The 21,783-nt window shown below is 35.9% G+C and overlaps 1 protein-coding gene across 4 annotated transcripts in view; it reads left to right on the top strand.

The window, feature by feature from the left end:
• Positions 1-21,783, top strand: part of LRBA (LPS responsive beige-like anchor protein) — a 764,390-nt gene that overhangs the window by 712,101 nt on the left and 30,506 nt on the right. For 3 of the 4 annotated variants that reach the window (XM_036089189.2, XM_078069304.1, XM_036089188.2), the window contains 5 exons: positions 29-118; positions 4,248-4,440; positions 9,247-9,309; positions 14,379-14,534; positions 20,454-20,621. In XM_036089189.2, coding sequence (XP_035945082.2) covers positions 29-118; positions 4,248-4,440; positions 9,247-9,309; positions 14,379-14,534; positions 20,454-20,621 — 670 coding nt within the window. The remainder of the gene's footprint in view (positions 1-28; positions 119-4,247; positions 4,441-9,246; positions 9,310-14,378; positions 14,535-20,453; positions 20,622-21,783) is intronic. The other variant, XM_036089190.2, reaches the window with a different exon arrangement.

Below are 21,783 nucleotides of genomic sequence, written 5' to 3'. Positions count from 1 at the left end.
CCCTCAAACTTGCCCATGCCTTTTTCAGGCTGTTGAAGCTCAAATTCGAAGTTTTGGACAGACACCTTCTCAACTACTCATAGAGCCCCATCCTCCCCGAGGCTCTGCTATGCAAATGGTAAGTGCTGCTTACACTCTTGTCGTTTCTTGCCTCTCTCTGAGACCATGCTCAACATTCATAACCGTTTTTTGTTGTACTTGAGATTCTCTACCACATCTGAGTTTGTTCTTTTTATGTGATGTTTGTCAACCTGCTAACAACCGCCAAATATTATTACATGCTGTTCTGGAGTCTTTGGAAAGGTAAACATAGCTCCAGTGCTCTAGGATCTCATCAGTTCATGTTTTGTGTTGCAGAATTAAAAGGTTTATAATTGTCACATATTCTCACTGCAGGATAATGGCTCCGGACATAGGATGGATGAGTTTTCTAATTCGATTCTATGAGTTTCTAGATTAGTTTTGCTATTGTGTTTGTTCTTTACATCCCAATACGATTTTCAGTTTGGGAATTTTAAAACTAATCCTAATGTGTAGGATATTGTTACTGAGGATAAGGGACCACAGTGAGAAGAAAAGATGGTTTGGTCTACCATACCACCCAAAGCTTACTACAGTGATTTATATTGCTTGTGATTTTGAGGGTTAGACGGGCATTTCTTCTGCTCTTCTCACCGTGGCTCCCTCACGCACTGCGGCGGGGTGGGCTGAGGTGGCCAGACCTCTATCCATGTGGTCTTTCATCATCGAGGAAGTTAGCTCAAGCTACTTTCACAGTAGGAACAGTGTTCCAAGAGAACACTTCTGCAAGACTTTTTGAAGCTTGCTCTTGAACTCACATAACATCATTTACACCATATTTTATTGGTCAAAGCAAGTCAGAGGCCAGCCCAGAATCAGGAGTTGGAGATGGTAGAATTTTGACCAATAAGGCAAGGAGACAGGAGCAAAGAGAGCAAGATATATAGATGTGGCCCCTTCACCTCTAGCTCTTTGTTTCTTTTTTTCTTTCTTTTTCCATCTCGCCATCATCTTTGTGTCTTTTTCCCTTTCACCCTCTTTGTCATCTTCTTTCTCCTTCCAGACCTTTTTTCCCTTCTTGTTCTAGTTATATGAGTTGGCCATCACAATAAACTACAAGCGTTTTTTAAATTATTTGCATCACGTTTTCCCCTAAGCATTTTTAAACAGGTAAGATCAGATTTAAATGAGCATAAAGGGTAACTTTACTGAGCAGAGATTACATAAAAAGCAAACATTTAACAAGAACACTGTAAGATAATGCCATAAAAAATAGTAAGAATGATTTCTGTTTGTGGTTTGGAAATAATTTTAGTAAGAGCTTGTCAGTGAGACTCAGGCTATTATGATGGAGGCTCATGGACACTCACCTCCACTGCTCCACTGACTTTTACCTGGTCAGCCTTGGTCACTGGGGCAAGGAGGGAGCTCCTACTGCCAAGCCTTTCTCCATGGCAAAAGAATCCATTGAGGCAGTTCAGCTTTCTAGGATAGGAAGGCACATGCTCATATGAGGATGGGATACAGTCTTTTCCATTATCTTTATCCTCTGAATTGAATCCCTGAACTCCTTTCCAGACTTGTGCAAATTGTGTTTTCCTGTTACACATACGTGGGTGGGAAAGAAAGGTGTGTTGGAGAGAAACCAGAGTTGTCAACAAGTGTACACTTAATCTGGGACAACTGAATGAAATTTGGTTAGCAGTTTCCCCCTTCTACCTTAGATGCAGCTCCCTGAGGCACCCAGGATTAGAGGAATGTTTGCTTCTCTTATCCCTGCTTTACCCGTTGTCCTCCCCATCTACAGCTGTTGCCGTCCCTGTAGACTAGCCCAGTGTGCTGCGCTGTGCTTTCTCTTATGTCTCTTATGTCTCCCTATTCCATACTTATCAGCCAAGGATATGGTGAAACTCCCAAGAGTTTCCCACTGCTTGCCTGCATTGGGAGCACTAGTCAAGATGGAGTATGTAGAAACAGGCTGGAGGGAGAGCTTGTTGTAAAAATGCGGTGGACAGTTCTGGATATGATGTCTACGGCTCTCCGTGGAAGTGGCTTGTCCTTGCCATGTGGCTGAGAGTTGGCCCACTAGAGTCACTATGTAAACAAGACATTCTTCCGACACATTAGAGATTTTTCTGTGTTTTTTTTAAGGGCATAAACATTGGAATTATTCAGTTTCAGTCTAATCGTATTTACAATACGAGCTGTTAAGCTCAAAAATAAGTATCAACTTCCTTTCAGTGACACTTTATGATGTATGTTATACTCTTTCTCAGAGTTTATAGATTGACTTTAGTAAATATTATTTTTTTAAACTACATAATTGAAAAATAAGGCTTGGTATTCTGAAACGATGTTCATTTCCTTTTCCCAGGACTTCTTCAAAACTAGCTTGTTAGGGTATTGTGTTTGTTGTCGCTCATTGTTTCTCATTTTTGCCCAATTCCACAGAATTTCTTAAAAACTGTATAAAAGGTTCTTTGTGTAACAAAAATTACTAATTGATATAGAGGTTTTAAAAATCAAAGGCCCAATGTTTATTGTTTTTACTACCATTTAGATGAATCCCCCCCCATCAACCTTCAGTGCACCCCCCCACCCCCCCCCGCACGAATATAACAGAAATTAAAGCCACCTCGTGCTGCGTTAAGTGCGTGAGCCATAATATACACCAGGTGTAGTAATTAGCAGGCCCACGAAGGCTGCCTATTTGTCTGGCCTCGCTGCTGTTGCTGTATCCCCCTGTGTTTTCACACCATCAGATAGTTGGATTTAATTGAGGCCACATCAGATGAGGCATTACTGACACCTTTAATTGAATGAGCATCCAGGGAGGATTAACTCATAATATTGATTGGCTTTTAGCCACTTGCTCAGAAGGGTGTCTGGGTAGCTTATTAGTTGCCTTTATTTACACCTTTATGCAAAGAGTGCAAATAGGAATTCTTAGTGCAATATGTTTTTCTAAGTACTCTTAATAACTTTTTTAAAAGGACTGATAATAAAAATGCAAATGTATTTAATTTTTTATTAGCAGTTCTGAATAAATACGTGTTAAATATATGTGCCTACACATTTACATATACCTGGTGTTTTGAAATACGGCAGTAGGAAAGCAGCCAGAAGCACTTCATCAAAGTGTTTCAATTGTGAATGATACTAATCAGCTATTAGAAAACAGACATGGTAGAAGAGGATTGCTGGAAATGCACAGTGCAATTACTGTGTGATAGCATACTACCACAACATATAAATAAAGCCGGTAAATCACAGTGGTGTTTTATATGTCTTGGATTATGACATATGAGTTGTAGGAATGTTCTAAATCCTTAGTAGTCTTCAAGATTTATTTTGTTGCTAGTTATTAGAACAGACAGTGTTTTTTGTTTAACATGTTCAATTACTTGCTGCTTTTCAAAGGAGAAATCAGAAGTCTTGGGCTTTAGTTTAGTTTGTTTTTTTTTTTTTTTTACCCAGAGAGGAGGGGCATCTAGGTATTTCTTTTTATGCTCAGGCATAGCAGAAAAGAGCAGGATTTGCATTATAATAGGGCAGTGTTTATGACTTGGTACACTATATAAATATATTGTTTTTACAAGTACATTTAATTATGCATTGCTTTGAAACACCTTTATAATTAAGTTTGTATATTACGTTCGTAAGTTATTTCTCGATTGTAATAATACATGCTGTATAACTATTATTTATAAATATGTTTGTTTTAAATATCTCTTTATTTAGTTGTCAAAATCTTTGTGCTAGCTCAACACAACTTTGATGATCTTTGGAAGTTACTTGCCTTGCTTTTGTACCTATTGCCTATCCTCATTCTTTTTTTTTTTTTTTTTGTACTTGACACATACTAGCAATTGGAATGGTTTAAGGCAATCCCCAATACTTTGCCTATTTAGAATCTAAATCAAATCATTTCTTTAGTCCTTCATGGGAGTGGGGTGGGGAAAAGAGCTAATAAAATCTATGGATTTTTAAAATGTTTCTGTTAATGTTATTCTACTTCAGTCACCAAAACATTCAGCTAATGACATACGTGAAAAACAAGCCAATCCTAATTGCTGTTTTCTATAAACCTTTCTGCTCACCACACTCTCAGTTGCAACTTGTGTTAACATAGTCTTTCCTCTTCTTTTCCTTCACCCTCTCTCTTTCTTGTCTTTCTTTGTCTTTTCCTTCTTGTATATTTGGGTCTTGTCATGCCCACTCAACAGTATCTCCTCCTGCAGAGTCCATTGATGTTCACAGACCAAGCCCAGCAGGATGTTATCATGGTCCTAAAGTTTCCCTCCAACTCCCCTGTCACTCACGTGGCAGCTAACACGCAGCCTGGCCTGGCGACTCCTGCAGTAATCACAGTCACTGCTAACAGGCTATTCGCGGTGAACAAGTGGCACAGCCTTCCTGGTAAGTAAAGAAATAACATTATGATGCATAGTACCTGCTGAATACTGAGGAAAAATATCTACTTCAATATATTGTATCTCAACATTGAAACTTTTCAATTTTCAAGCATTAGTCTGAATCAAATATTTAATAGTTTGAAAGGCTTAAAGAAGTTCCCTCTGAGGCATAGAATACAAATGTTAAAAGATAAACTGTTCTTTGGCATCTGGTGGTTTGTCTTTATTTCTTGTAGATAAATATTATTTCTCTATTTTAATATAATATTCTATATTGTGTCCATAAATAGTATATATTTATCAGATGGTCTCATTTTTTCCACTTATTCATGTACTCAACACTTTTGATTGTCTACTTAATGTGCCTTTTTGTGCATGACGTCATAGTATTTGTCATGGATGACAGAAAAAAAGAACACTTAAATTACAGAGCCAGAATATTACAAACCCATAAGTACATTCTGTTTTCCCATTAAGTGTTGAATAGTTAGGGTAACTAAGGCACGATACTGAAATAACCATTAGAATCATAAACCAAAGTTTGAGGAGACCAGAGAGTTCATCTAATCCAGCCCTACGTTTTACCAGGGAAGATACTGAGCCCCAGGGAGCTTGCCTTTTTCAGGATCACATATGGGCCAGTCAGTGGCAGAGCCAGGTTTGAACCCAAGTTTTCTGACTCACATTTTATGATCACCCCTCTATGATTTATTGCCTCTCATTAGAACGGAATGTTGGGATCTGGATGTAGCACTGTTCTTTTTGGCCACTAGTTAGAAATTCTGTTTTTAAGAAGGAAAACCTTTTAAAGTCCTGAGGATTATAGGCTTTTTTCCAAGCCATTGTTTTAGGTAGGAAATTTTAAGAGATAGATTTTAATAGTCTGATAACTTGTCATTAAATCTGTAAAGTGTACATAAAGTACTGCTCATTATAATACCTGAACTGGTTGCAAAAAATATACATTCTTGAACAGGGCCTCATGCCAATTTAAATGCAAAAGCTCTTAGAATGGAACAGAATTGAATTAACATTCAAGCAAAAACTTGGTGCACTGACTTTGCTCAGTAAGGTAGCCATCATGAAGAATCCGTGGTTGGTATCAGAATTTATTAAATATGGCCATTTTCCTGGCTATTAGAAAGGAAATGAATGCTAGTATTTGATTAGAGAACAGATTTCAGAAAAAGTAGAGAAGGTAGAAATCGAGGCAGGTATATCCTATCTCTATTATTAGGTCCTTGTATTCCTTTTTCTTCAAGTGAACTTACCTTGCAGTGGTAAATGTGCATGCGGATGACATATTTTGGGAATAAAGATTATCATTTAACAAATGTGACTTTTGGATTCTCTAATACCACTCGTTAGAGGAAAAACATGCTGGTGGTGTATGCTATCTAATCCACTAGAGGATTTACCTAGTCGGCGTGCATTTACTCCTAGAGCTCTGCGAAAGCACCAGTGTGTGCAGCATCAGGGCCAGCACAGTGATGCCTGTCCTCGGGGGCTGTTCGGGGCAGCTCTGAGAACTTCTTCAGTTTAAACCGAGTGACAACGTGTATAAGGGGAAACAAACCTTTTCAGTTGCTGGAAAGCCCTGGCTACTCTCTGCCACTGTCTTTCGTTGAGCGTAGCAAAGAGCAAGCTCAGCAGCAACCGAGCGGGCTCCCCCCAAGGGCTACTCACTAGGTCTCCAGCTGATACTCCAGAAGTACTGATGACAGCTCCTGGCGCTCGCATCGTGAGCAAGCCCATTTCCCTGACTGGAAAGCCTGCTTGCCTCAGTGCTTGGTCGTCAGGTGTTCTTTTCCCTACTTCCAGTTTTTCTATAGATATGTAAAGTGCTTTAGGAGCAGCATCCCTCCGCTGAAGTACCACCTAAGGTACACCCAGCTGTTCCCAGCCCAAGCTCTCCATTCTGTGAGATAAAAGCGTGGAGGACTGCATATGTTTTGCCAGTTCTTTGCCTCTTATTCTCCCCAGTGAGCCTTCTTTGTGTCTGTACTACTGAGGATGAAACCTCCACGCGAATGTCTAAGATTTGTCATTGCTGATCTGTCAGTGGGGAATGTCGAGGCTGCTTTTAGGCAAGTAGGCTTGAGTGATAGAATACCGACAGGTCCCCCAGGCGCCCGACCTCAAAATACCCATAGGCCCTAACTAACCAGTGGGCTACTTACAATGAGGCACAGTTCCCAAAGAAGGGAAGATTCCCCACATCGCATACCTCCTCACCTTCTCCCTTTAAAAGCAGTGCCCAGCCACTACCTCCTGGCAGACTGTCTCTCCTCTGCTGCCCTGCCCACCACTCCCCTGCAGTATATTCAGTAAACTTCTCCTTTGTTCTGCCTCAGGTGAATTCTTTCACCTCCCATGCCTTTGGCTTTCACCCCACATTTGGGGGCCCCCACAATAGAGAGACACCCATTTAGACACATGTCCCTTGTGTTTTGTTCCTGCCCTCTGGCTTTACAGTATGACACAGCAGCTCCTCACCAGATAAATACATATGGGAATACACAAGTACTTATCCTTCTACAATGTGATCTCCAATTCTGAGCTTATACCTACACCTAAAAATATTAAGCGTCCATTTTATTAAATCTGTGTCCCATTTCAAGTATGTTTATATAAATCTGATCTTTCATCCTATCTTGTTCTACCTTTCCCTTGCCTTGATATGCCTTGATTTAAAACAAATGTCAGGAAAAAAATGTCAGAAATCCCTAACAGTTTTTCTGCAATGAATATCAAATTCATGTTCTACTACTTTTTTTAAAATTTAGATTCTGGTCCTTTTCTGAGAAACTGTGATTTCCATAGTTTGTTCATTAGACAGCTAGCTCCTGTCATTTCTTTCAGCAGTGTCTGAGTCCTGATTTAAAAAAAAAAAAAAAAGTCATCTTTATTTTTCCTTCTCCTTCACAGAACCTTACAGGACCTGCGAACAAAATAAAAGAATAGCAGCTAACGTTTATAGAGCATTCTCTAGGTTCTAGATACTGTTTTAATCATTTTACATGTATTAACTCACTGAATCCCCTCAACAGTCTTAGGATGTAGGTTCTATATTTAGGTTGAACCATATGAAATCGCCTCTTTATAGGTCAAGATGTCAGGGGTTGTTAATTTCATATTGTTCAGTCTAACCCATTTTCCTGATCAGGGAACTGAACCACAGAGGCTACATAACTTGCCCAAGGTCACAAGGGGTTCAGTGGCAGCACTGGAATTTGAGGCACGACCAAAGATAGTACCCTCCTAAGTTTCACCGACACTGTGTCTTTCGTGTCTCTATGACCCCAGATTCTAAGAGAAGTAGAGAATAATTATCAAGGTATTGATGTTAATCAGCACTGGTATTACTGGAAGTAAATGGCACTGTGGGGTAAATCAGAGGCTATGGTGCATTCTCCCTGAACATTCCCTGTATATGTCTTGTGATTTCTTTGCTGGCAGAGCCAGTGATCAGCAGACAGTGCCTTCGGTAAAAAAGACTGAGTTATACAGCTTCCTTTCTTCAGCTACTTTAATTTCTTATACATACTCAACTATAATTTTTAGTGCTAATATTGTACTTACTCAGGTGTTTTATCAGTATTAATGATCTTTGAAACCACCTTGAAAAGTCGGTATTTGCTAACAGGGGAAATGATGACATAATAAGTTTTAGAAATAATCTAATGAAGTCATTGGAACATACCCCATTTTTCTTTGCAGCCCCTCAAGGACAGTCAGAAAAATTCCCTAAAATATGACGGTATTAAGCAGAGTTCTGATACCAACTAAGCAGTAGTTTAAATGCTGATGAGTCTATAAAAGGCAGATACTGACCAGAGTGATGGCTGAGTCATTCGGGGAAAATAATTTGGAAAAGGGCCCAGAATTTAACTCCCAGAATTACAAAGCTGAAAAGCTCATCTGCTCCAAAGCCTTCATTTTCGGGTTTATGCTTGCCTAAGTCTGCGTAAGTAGCCGGCAATGGTTCCTGCTCCCTAGTGCTCTTCCTCTTTAAATCCTTCTACCTTTCACAGGGAAACAGCCCTCAAGAATCTCCTTTCAATAACAAAATAAGTGTGCAAGAATCTTTAGAACCATTTTGAGACTTGAACAAACTATTCTTAGTATGGATTGATTTTTGTTTCTCATTTGCTTCTCAGAGTATTTTTAAATTGAAACCATGGAAATATTAAATATTAATAAAACTTTTCTTAAAAACCTCAATCCAATCTTGAGGAAAATATTTCAGCCAAATGCATTTAACTAAAACATTTATCTGTGGATAGCTTTCTTTATTTTTATTCAAACTTTCAATTGATTGGTTTTAAGTGATGGATGAAACATTAAATGTTCCCTGACTTAGAGCTTTCCCTTTCGCCATCATAAATTGACGTTTTTGTGGATCCTTTGTGCTGTAGCCCTCAAAACTGCCTTTTTAAGAAGTAACAAAAAAACAGTATTTGCTCCAGTCAGCAGATGGTTGTCACATTTTGTTTTCAGCGCGCTTTACCACTTAATTTTGTTTTGTTGCAGCATCAGAGGTTGCCAGTCAAGCATCTGCTATAGCTTATGGCCCAGGACCGGAGCCGCTGCTGATGGCACATGTTCAGAACAGCACTAATCTAAAATAAATGTTTCATAAGCTAGCCATAAAAGCACCTGGATTTTTTTTTCTTTAAATTTCACAAAAGTGTTTGAGAGATTTGGAGGTTGGAAACAATTCTACGTAAGACTTGACTTAAGCATTTTTATGTAGTTTAGTATATGAAAAATAATGCTTTTTTTTTTTTTAATCTTTTGTGAATTCCAGCTCATCAAGGTGCAGTACAAGACCAGCCATACCAGCTGCCAGTGGAAATCGATCCTCTCATAGGTCTGTCACTTCTTTCTCTCTTTGCGATTCATTAAGCTCTGTATGGTGGCCCTGAAGTGTAGATTACAGTTGTTTTTCACTTGCTGGTTGCTGGGAATGGAATTTTCCTGATAAACCATTTGCATGCAAATTGGAATGCAATGAGCTGTGGCTATGCTGGTATTTCATCAACTCCCCCTCGTTGGTTTGCCTAATTTGAACAGGCCTAGGACGCGTGTCACTGAAAATTAATATGGATGCTGTAATAATGTGTGATTGAGAATGCGCATGAAGTACTGTCAGGATAATATTGGATCTTTTCATCACTCAGACTTGTTGATGAGCAGGAGCGAGGCACGTTATGATGAATTGGTGCACCGGTAATGTGATGGAGCTCCTTTGCTAGGGAAATTTTCATAATAACAGTGGGGTTCTTAGCAGCACTGTGTTGTGAAAAATAAAACTGTAGTGCCAGGGTTTCATCATTAAAGGAGATCAATCCTTTCTTCCTGGACCCTCTGTTCAATCTGAGGGGATTAATGTGCAATTGCAGAGCAGTTTCGAAGTTGAAATATATTGCCCAGCCAATGGCAGTGTTAAGATATTTGTATTCATTTTCCTATGGTCCTACAGCCCAATAAATTGCCATTGGAGGTTAAATTTGTTCAAGGGGGGAAAAGGGAAAAGGGAGGAGACCAGGAAGAGCCTTTGGGATGAAATGAGCATCCGTAGCAGATGACTTCGAATACTTAATTGCTTCTGTGCTTTTTCAGTCAGTTAAGTTGAAATCTCTAGTTTAGCATTTTTCATTCTTATGGGTGGGATTTCGGATGTGGCTTCACTGAGAATGTTACTGATATGAACATACTAACATTTCTTGTTTTTAAAGATGCTATTCAGTAACTTTTAGAATAAAAAACTTAATTGCCTAGTTGTAGGGGTATGCTACCAATGTGGATGCTTAGCTTGTGATTTTGTTAAATTTCCCTGGCACATAAATTTGTTAAAATTTTTAAGTTTTTAAATAAAGCAGATGAATGAGCTGACTTATTATTTTAAAATCCAAGGGGTTCCCTATGTGTCGGTCACCTTTTTTGTCTTTAAAACCCTTGTTGTTTCAGTAGAGAGCTAAGTGACTACCATTTGCAAATGAACTGAAATAACGTTAAGCTCAAAACTGATTCATTTATCAGTCCCCCACATATAAGCAGAAATCTAAGAAGGAATTAACCACCGCAAGCATAAATACTACTGATTCCTAAATCATCTTTTGATTTGAGTACATATGATTTGCCATATATTAAAAAATAAAATGTTCACTTGGGTAAAGTTTTAAAAGTCAGGAAAATAAAGTCTATTTGATAAGTCCTTTAAAAGCATCATTTATGAAGTATAAATCATGTTTGCCTTAAAACTTGACAATGAATATCCTACAGTCAAGTCTAATTAAATGATTTCAGCAACTGTCACCCTTCAGACCAGGCATGGGTAAACTTTTTCGGTAAAGGGCCAGATAGTAAATATTTTAGGCTTCATAGACCATAAGGTCCCAGACACAACTATTTAATTCTGTTATAGGACAAAAGCAGCCATAGACAATATATAAACAAATGAGTATTGCTGTGTTCCAATAAAACTTTATATACAAAACCAGGCCCAGGCCATAGTTTTCTTCCCTACTCTACATTATTGGTCACCAGACTGTTCTCTCTGTATCCCCTAAAATACTGTTTAAAACCATATACCTTCTCACATATTTTTAATGGAGCATCTGAAAGTTTTCATCACAAGTTTATATAGTTGCGAAGGCTATAATTTCTTGCATAGTGTATAAAATTTTAAATATATCGAATGGAATGTAAATATCAAAGTGAATTGATGGTCACCATTTTTCTGTTTTTAAAAAAATGCACAAAAAAGCTCTTAACAGTTGAAAATTTTGTATCATTCCTTTTTCATCTTAAATTTATATTTTTATTCTACTTCCCCTACACAATTTTATTTTAACTTTTCAAAATTGATTATCCTATTTTACTTTTCAGCAATAAAAATACATGGAAAATTAAATATAGGTATGTAAATTTAAATGTTAAAATTTCCTATGACCATGAGACTTAGTTTTTCTAAAAACTAATCCACACTGAGTTATCATTACAAATATTATTACTACACACTTATTAAAATTATAAATTTTAGTAGAGATTATTAAACATAAAAACAAGCATTTATTGGAAATATCTTTAATGAAATGGATAGGGCTTCCACCGCGCCCCCCCTTTGCTCAAGTATTTATGAATGAACATTATTTGTTGCTGAATGAGACAGGATTCATCAACAGTTCTATCCTATCTTTTTTTTTTTTTTTTTAGCCGGTGGAAGCTCTGGGGAAAGTTACTCACATAAGAAAATAGATGGGAAAGGAAAGAATTTTGTTTTAACAATGTCATTCAAATCTTTGAACTCTTTCCAAATTATGTGACAAAATTTATATAGTAATCTATTATTAAGAATTATTTTCATGGTCTATCATTAAATGATCATTTTAACAATCTATCATTGAAATTTATTTTTCATGATCTATCAGTTGACATCATGATTAGCTCCTCCTTCCATTTTATTGAAAGCAATGAATTGGAAACCACCTGCCCTGCAGAATGATTTGATACCTTGGCATTCACTTTTCAGCTTCACATCAGTATTTTGAATTGTCCCCTTATTTGCATCTCAAGAGATTTTTATACCCGGAAATAAAGCACCATAGTAAAATTCTGGATAGGAAAGAAACATGCCTTTATTTTATTTAGTGGAAGAAGAGCATGCAAAAAGGGATGTAAGAAAGGAAAACTCATAGGAGAGTTCTCAGGCAAATCTGTTTCAGAGAAGAGAACATACAAAAGTTGAGGAACTAGAAATTGATTCCCTTAAAACCATCTGTGCCTGTTTATCTCTTGGGAAATCTTATACCACCCTCCTGCCAGGGGTATGCATGCTCCAGTTTGAAGACTGCTTATTTAGACAAATATACCTAATTTTCATTAAATAAAAATACCTTCAGTACTGAATCTCAGGAGACAAGATAAAAGAAAGGCAGTTGTGAGGAAAATAGGTTATATAATTGGATGGATGGATGGATGGATGGATGGCGCCCTGGCTGGCTGGATGGCAGGGGGAGTTGCAATATTAAATTACAGGTAAGCATTTACTTAGAAAATAGTTCATTTGAATGCTGAAAGGGCATCAGTCTTTACCCATTGGAGGGGGTACATTGTGATCACTCAATTCAAAATTATGCACATGCCCAGATCTGTGAAACGAGGTCCTCCTAAGAGACCATGCCCTCTCCTAAAAAGGAAAAGGCCAAAGACCAGTGAAGGTTTATATCATAGAAGCAAAAGTCATATAAATAGTAACAAAAATAAACATTTTTACAGTTTTCATGTGGAATGAAGTACTGTAGTAACCAGTGTAGAAAGTACTACATACCTTGTCTTTATTTGCTAGATTTCTTGGAATAAAAGATCTAAGTTGTACCACACAGCTTCACTACGGTAGGATACTAATGTCTCTCTGTGATTCACTATGATCCCCATAAAAGCTTTTTTCCTTTGCCAGCAGCTTCCCTTTGTGTGGGAAGTAGATGGCAGGGGAGTGATCCCCAAATAGAATTCTACCCTTTTTACTACTGCTATCACTTTCTAGTTCATTAATCCCCCCAAAGTATATGAAGCCTATTATCAAATAGTTCTCTAATGATCTTACATGGTTAAGTTGTACAGACAGACGCTAGCAGAATCTTGCAGTATGTCTATGTATACGTTTGCCATGAGGGCAGGGAAGTTTATTTCTCTGTGTCCCCAGTGGTTTCCAGTACAGCACTGGAAAGTATTTTGAACACTTATTTTCTTCTGCATTACTTTCTGCACCTTCTCTCAGGTTGGTCACATTAACTTAGTTATTATGTACAATGAATATTTTTCTATTTTTTATTTTTATCAATAATACATTTATAGGTTGAGGTTTTTTCCAAAAAAACAAAACAAAACCCTGAAGACTATGATACAAAGAATGTAATGATCAGATTCAGAAATTTATTTTGTTTGTTTTGATTTCTGGTACAATCAAGTTCCTTTGTTATTACAAGAACCATTATTTGTATTGGAAGGCTGGTGGTGAAATAACCCTAGGTCACTAGAAAGAAAGCTTTCTCTTTGGTTGGCCTCATGGTTCCAAAAAAGGCCTCTCAGTGAAAATTCCTTTTCTGATAATGACGTACTTGATAGTCTATTTCTAAAGGATTATTACTCTTCCTATGTGCTTGATGTTGCTCTGTGTCTGACCTTGTGCCTTGTGACAAACCCCGTATCAGGTGCTCTGTAGCGCTTTGAAAACACACTGCCAGACTGTCTTGTTTTACTGCTTACATAAGGACTGAGAAAGTGGCAGTGTGCTGTGCTTTGACTTTTTCAATTACGAGTATCTTTAATAGTCATTCTATCCTTTCCCTACATGCAAGTGCAGCTGTAAACAGGGGAAATGGGAGTTCACATCCAGTCAAATTAAAGACCTGTTAAAGCCAAAGTACTCCAAGATGCTACAGTATTTCAAATATATGACATTTAAATTCTAGTATCTCTTTCCTGTGACAAAAAGTTAAAGGTAATAGATTGTCACAACATGAATCCATTCTCATGACAATGGGTGTAATGAGATCGTCAGAAACACAAACCTAACTGTGGTACAGTCTGGAGACTGTAATCTAGTTTGGTCCTGCCCAAGAGCTAGAAAGCATGTTCTGAGAATTGTATACTATTTTGAAATTGTAGTATGTTATTATTTTTCCCTCGAGGCAAAATTTCTTACTGAGATGTTGAATTTAGCTACCCACATTTTTCCAATAGCCGGATATATTTTCCTGTTTGGTTTTTCAAATATTATTATGTTTAAAATTTAAAATTAGAGATCAAATATTCTTATCCTGGAATGTGTTGCCTCTCCTCCCTCACTCCCCACCCCCAGTGTTACAAATTACAGGATTTTTGTACATGTGTTGTGGGTTTAGTAGGATTTTTGTTCTTCCTCTATTCTCACAGCCAGCAATACAGGAATGCACAGGAGGCAAATCACTGACCTTTTAGACCAGAGCATTCAAGTCCATTCCCAGTGCTTTGTCATCACTTCGGACAACCGCTACATTCTCATCTGTGGCTTCTGGGATAAGAGTTTCCGAGTCTACTCTACTGACACAGGTAACTTACTTTCTTCATCAGTGAACTAAAGTTAACCACAAGTAGCGTTGAGAGGCTTAGAATGCTCTCATCTTCCTTTCAGTAATTACAAAGTTGTAAAATGTATGACATAGAGACACGGTTTTTCCCTTTTAAGTAAAAATCTGTTATATAGTCCACTATTAAGTTAATTTCAGCATACTTTTAAGAGGCAGTTTTTTATAGTAGGTGTATCTCCCAAGCCTCATGCTTACGGAATGAATGATTCATTTGAAATCACATCCAGGTTTGTAAATACCATATATACATGTATATGCATAATCATATAGCAGATGCACATACAGGTGTATTTTCCCCCATTTTCTTTTTCCTTACTGGAAATTCTCATTAAATGTATTTCTTATTAGTAGATACCTTGCCTCCACTCAATTCTGCATAGAATCTTGCTGAAAGCTACACCATCATGAAGGAAAGTAGCTGACTACTGATTTTATATGTGACAGGAGCTCTTGTTAGAATATAAAATTTTAAGTCCGTATATTCATTTGCATGCATCTCCCTAAGGGACAAACCAAGCTCAACTCACTATTATTATGGAAGATCCAATCTATTAAAATGTTTATAAATTTTTGTATATAGGACATTGAGAAAAATTGAAAAGTTTAATGAAGTCTCTCTAAAGTATTTTAGAAACTGTTAGAGGAGGAAATCAACTTACGGTAAATATGTAGTTGAATATTTGAAAGAATTAAAATTAGATATTAATGTATCAGAACTTGATAATACTGTGGAAGTAGATTATTTCAACTAAGACAAGGATCTACAAATAGCTTGCTTAAATGTGGTAGGAATAGGAAATTCTTTTTAATTGAAATTTCTAGTTAATTTAATGTTTTATAGTAAATCATTTTTCAGTCTTGTTAATAATCTTTATAGAATGTATGAGTCCTTGTTTCTGCCTTACTAAGTATAATATATTGAAAAATTAACTGTTGGTTATTCAAGGACTTTGTCCTTATGCATTTTGATCATAGTACCATAATACAGCCATGAGAAAGTAGGGAAAAATAGTCAAATATGTACTGTTCATATAGAACCCTAGAAGTTGTTTTTGCCATGATCTTGTTGGTTTGTCATGTTTTTTTTTTCTTTTATGGAACTGATGATCTAGTTTTATAATTTGCATCCTACCTTCTGTAGGTCCAGAAAGAAAATATCATTATTCAAGTCTTTCTCATTAGTTAGGTGCTTACTGCATGTTTAGGTCTATGAGGTTGATTGCTACTGAGCCTAAAACTCCTCTAGAATTCTTAAAAAATGCCATGGGGGTTGATGTGCTCCTAAAATTATTTATTATTAGAATGAATTTTCTCTGATTTAATAATTAAATTTAAAATTTAACCTCTTCTTTCACTATTATGGTAATGATAGCTTAGAATCATTTGACCTTAAATTGTACTCCCTTTTTGCAAAAATGTTCAGATTAAAATTGCTACGTTCTTTCACAAAATTTTCTTAAACATTCTTTTAGATGGCTTATTGTTTTTTACACATTTAAAAAATTTTCTTATAATTTACATATGATAAAATTAATTCTTTTGGGGTTAAAGTTCTATAAGTTTGGGCAATGTGCAGAATTACATAACCACCACAATAAAGATGCAGAGCAGTTCTGTCATCCCCCAAATTCCCTGTGCTGCCTTTTTATAGTCCCCTTTTTCCCCCATCTCAGCCTTGCCCTACAGAACCGTTCTTCATCTCTGTAATTTTGCATCTTCCAGAATGTTACGTAAGTGGAATCACACATTATGTCAATCTTTAGTTTTGACATCTGAGGATTTTTGAGCTTGCTGACATTCCACGTCATTTTTAAAAAGCACTGAATATTAATATTTGTAGAGCTAACCTCACTGTTATGTAATACTAATAATTAAAATAACGCATTCACACACAGTTCTTTAGAATTTACAGAGTTCTTTCATATACATGATACTGTTTCAGCCCCACAGCTGTCCTGTGAGATAGATAGAACAGGTATCTTTATCCCCATTTTTCAGATGATGAAACTGAGGTTTAAGTAACTTGTTGAAATTCATATAGATAGTGGTGATTGAACTGGGCCTTGGAGCCAGCTCTTCTGACTTCAAATGTAGCATTCTTTGTGCTTCTACCATATTATCTTATATAGATAGGTACACCTGTCAATATTGGTTAATTTGGGAAAATGCTATAATTTACAACACTAAGTTCCTAGTATGTCTTCCATGTTATGTTAGACTTGATAAGCTAGATAACATTCCTTCCCCTCTTTCCAAAAACCTTCCACTTTACTGTTTTTTAAAATATGTGAGTCTGTGTGTATGTAAAACATTTTTATAAGTGGTAGCCTTATTTTAAACTTCCTTTCAGTGGGACTTAGCTTGTACAATATTTATACTTGCCAGAAAAGTTATGAAAAAATCCTGAAATGATAGTCCTAGTATCTTAATATATACAAACTCTGATGCTAGTTTTATTTAAAATAATTTCAATTAGGGTAAATATGTGTTTGTGTTTTTTGACAATAGGGATATTAAATATTTTCTCCTTTCAATTTGTCAGAGAAGCAAGGGGAAAATTGTATGATCAATAATATATAATAGCAAAGCTATCACAAGTGTTGAATTCAATTATATTTTAGCACATAAGCCAAAACAAAAAAACAAAAAAAACCCTTCTCTTATTAGATTCAGGGTGGGGTGGGGTGGGGTGGGGGAGAGAAACATGGTTGTAACAGAAAATTCTTTAAACATAAATCATGTTTTCGGGACACCACCAGAACAGCAGAGGCAACAATAAAACCTTCCCTCGGCAGTGGGAATTATTTTCAGGCCACATTTTAGATTCAGTGGTGTAGAGTCCTGAGCTTGAATTTTTTTTATTTGTAGCACAGCTGTCAAATAAAACATTAACTAGAAAATTTGTTCTGTCAAAAAAGGGATATTCTAGTGCTTGTGGTAATATTTGATATTAGTGTGTGGAGAGGTGGACTGGTATTAAAGGAAACAAAAAATAAAGGTTGAGGAACACTTATGAGATTATCAGAAAATAATTTACCAAAAAGAGCAGCAGGTATTTCTATGCTGTGATTTATTTAGGAGGAGTGAACCTCAACCTCACAGCAATAACAAATACTGTGGAGGAAGGCTGCCAGAACAGGAAAAAGTGAACTTGAAAAAATAATGCTTTCCAGAGTTGAGTCCAAAGTATAAATTGTAGAAAATAGTTAATTTGTATTAAAATATGAAATACTTTAGATGTAAATATGTAAGTGTCACTCCCTCATTTTGGTCTTCCTTGACACCTAATCTAAATTCATTCTACATTATTCTCACTGATCCTACCTTGTTTTTTCCTTTTATAATATTTACCACTATTCATAATTACATATGTTTGTATTTGTTTAATGTCTGTCTGCCCCACTAAACACTAAATACCCTGAGGGCAGGGATCATGTCTATTTACCACCAATGTACATATAAGAGGGCCTAATGCTTGGCACTTAGTAGGTGTGCAATAAATGTTTGTTGAATAGAAAATAATTGTGATAACTCTGGGGGCAAAAATTAAAACACTAGGAAATTTTAATGAAAAAAGAAATCACAGTGACTGAGTATACATTTTTCTAACACTGACATTGTAGATACAGGGCGATGACTTAACCGAGAAATAACAAACGCATCTTGGAAAATTCTGCCACTATAGTTAATTCATCCCACTTTTACAGTTAAATCTTTCCACTTTGTCCTCACGTGAGTTGGAAATTAGGTAAGTTACCAAGTGAACAGCTGCTCGTTTGCAAGCCTCCTGGAAGCACATGGGTTTCCTGTGCACCGTGTGCCTCATGTACCTACTTAATTGTAGTCACTCTCCTGCTTACTCCCACAACCCACTGAGGTGATAGGTATCAAGTCTTAAATAAGCCTACCCTCGATAACCCATTTAAATCATTCCTGGAGTTTACATGCTCTCCGCACTTAGGTGTAGGCTGCGACAGAAATAACTGTACATACTCTGTTATCAAAAACATAATCAACAATATGGCGTGTTGAGTTATTTTCAGTAGTTAAAATTCACTGATATAACCTTCAGTTTTCTGATTAGTAATAAGAGTGCATTCAGTTTCCTAACTTTGTCTTACCCCTTATAAGAAGGCCTATACTCTAACCCCACCCATTTTACCACGAAACCTCTCCACTTTGTTCTTCAGATAAATTGGAAATGATATGGAAATAAATGATTATATCTTTTCATATTTAATTTGCTTTTTCTTTTCCATATTTTTCATTTTAAGAAGTCTTGAATTCTTCTTACCATATTCTTTATCGACACAGCTCATTTTTAAATGAAATGTTTTGATATCAATTTAAAGGTTGGAGAAATTCAGAAGTACACACTTTTAACTTTTAGCAGTTAAAAAAAAACACCTGCTTTGATGAAAGTCTTTATTCACGGGAGAAAAAATGCACTTTATTAATTGTGCAATTTGAGCCTGAAATGAATCTGAATTTAAAGTTACTAGTAGTAGGCTCTCCGCAAGAGTGAACACACTGTATTTGACTTTCTATCTGAGCTAAGTATATTTTTTAAAAATTTGCAGCCTTTGTAATAAGCTTCAGACTTACTAAAATCAAGATTAAAAAAATTAACGTAAGTACTTTTTTAGTTATATTTATGATTATCTTGAAAAGTTATATTTATGATTATCTTGAAAAGTTAAATACACTTAGTTGCTAATACTTAACTGAGACCTTAAACTTTTGAATAGGTTATGATGTTTCCAAATTAAACACAAACTTTTTAGGCATATTAATCTTCTTTCAGCTTAGTGGTCTTCTTGAATATTTGAATTCTATTTATATGACCCCACTGAAACACTTCTTCAAAAATAAAAAGAACTCATGCTGACTGTTAGAGGTAGACATACTATGACATTCATCTGCAGTTCTGTAGACATTTCAAAGGAAAATGTTAGCTAGAAACCATAGGGATGTAGTGGAAGGGCTGCTATAGCTATTTCATTCTTTAGACAAGTTTGTATGAATTAATTATAAACACTATATCTGATTTTTAAACAAAGATTCTCAAAGTGGGGGCTTTACTTTTTTTTCCGGCACTGTTATGTGAATAATTCATCCTGTGTCTGAAGCCCTCCCTAGATGTATAGTAAGTGTACTGGGTTCCTCCCCTTTGTCCCCGGTCGTTAATGTTCGATAAACTGCCGTTATCTTAACTTCATCATCACCCACCAAGGAATTTTCATCATTCAGACAAGCAAAACAAAGAAAGAATGACCCAGCTCTAATTGCAATCACAATATATTAGTCTTTTTACCAAAACTTAGTTCATGTAACTCTAATTTGAAAAGAACAGGAACTCTCCAAAGTGACTTACATCGTCTTTGTATAGATCACTTTAAAAAAAAGAAATACATTAAACTTTACTAATTCAGAGACAAGTTTGTATTAGCAAAGTCTGAACTATAGAGTACTTAAAGAAAGGCACCTAAGTTTTCTTTTGCTTTGAATCATACTGAGTAACTTAAGAAATTACTGAAATCGTTCCAAATACAAGTTCTTCTGAGCCTGCTTTATTCAGTAGACATGATTCATTTGGAATTTATAGTAGCCATGTATAATGATATGGTATCATGGTCCTCAAATATTGTTTGTTGAAATAGTTTTAAAATTATGTCTTTCAAAAGTGTTATCACTGTTCAATTGATTTTTTGTTGTTGTTGATATTCGAAGAAAACTTTTAGGTTAGACCAGATCAAATTTGATTGTAAAATCTGAATCATCAGAATCTGAGTTAATATGACTTCATTATCTTATAAGTGAAATGGTCACTGGAATGTCTTTATTTTATAGCAGTCTTAAAGGAAATTGTTTTGTATTTCAGGAAAATTGATTCAAGTGGTATTTGGCCATTGGGATGTGGTCACTTGCCTCACTCGTTCTGAGTCCTATATTGGGGGAAATTGCTACATTCTCTCAGGGTCACGTGATGCAACCCTTCTGCTCTGGTACTGGAATGGAAAAAGCAGTGGGATTGGAGATAACCCAGGCAGTAAGTACAAACTTATTTTGTAAGTAAACTGTTACAAGTGATGTATAATAACATTTTGCAGTGAAGTTGCATTTTTTTTATCATGGTGAAAGTGAAACTGAATTATCAAATCTTTTTCTTAGTTATAATTTAAGAAAGGTCTAGATAGCCTTTCAATTATTAACATTTTGTGAGCATTGATAATTCTCAAGTGCAAGTATAAAATCTCATTTTTCATGTTACAAGTTATTCTTATGATCTGAAAATGCTAGTTCTTCACTGGAAATGGCTGTCACCAAATAAAAGAGAGGTGTTTCATTCACGAACAAGATATAACATAAAAGAGCAATCACATATTATCTTGTTTATCGAATTCATATTTTAAGAGAGCAAAAGAACAATTATAATTTCGTGGAAATGAACCAGTCTTTATAAAGAATATGCTTTCATTTACATATTAAAAGATAAAACAGGTCATAAAAGGCCAATATGGAATATTGAAATTGGCTCTTGGTTTTTCAGATGGGAAATGAAAATGTTCACCAACAGCCTTAAACATCTTTATGAAACGATGCTGAAGGAGGTTAAAACAAAAAATGTGTAACCATTTAAAATTGTAATTCACAGAAGGCAAAAAAAGGAAGCAGCTACCATTAAAACCAATCGCACACAGCTGCAGAAAAGAAATGGCTTTAGAAAAACACATTAAGAAGTAGGAAAAAACAATTAAAGGGACCACCTGAAAAATGAGAATTTAATTAAAATTATTATGACAACACTGAAGAGTTCCTGCAAGAATAGCTTTTACGATTTTTACTTCATAAGGTAGAGCATTTTAACTGCTCTTAAATATTTACAGTTTCTTAATTTAAAGCAAGTTGCACTGTATTTGGTTAAGGAAGCACCATTTTGTCCCTGATTGCTTTACCTGAATATCGTGGTACTTAACTTCTGTCATTTAACTCCAAATTATGAAACAGTCTGAATACGCTTTAGTCCATCACATTTTGGATTGACTTCTTCAAGCTGTGCTTATTAAGTGTGTAATATTTGATTAAAAATGAAACCTTTTAAAAAATACTTAGCCAAAAACCAGTGTATAATTTTAAAAGAAGTATTTGGGACATATTTTATAAAAGCTGTTTATGCTTTTTTGTTTTGTGTAAATGGGTAAACATAATTT

The sequence above is a fragment of the Halichoerus grypus genome, chromosome 3, assembly GCF_964656455.1.
Source record: "Halichoerus grypus chromosome 3, mHalGry1.hap1.1, whole genome shotgun sequence".
NCBI classification, from domain to species: Eukaryota; Metazoa; Chordata; class Mammalia; order Carnivora; family Phocidae; genus Halichoerus; species Halichoerus grypus.
The sequence above is the reverse complement of the archived record's forward strand: the minus strand, read 5'-3'. Positions and strand labels throughout refer to the sequence as shown.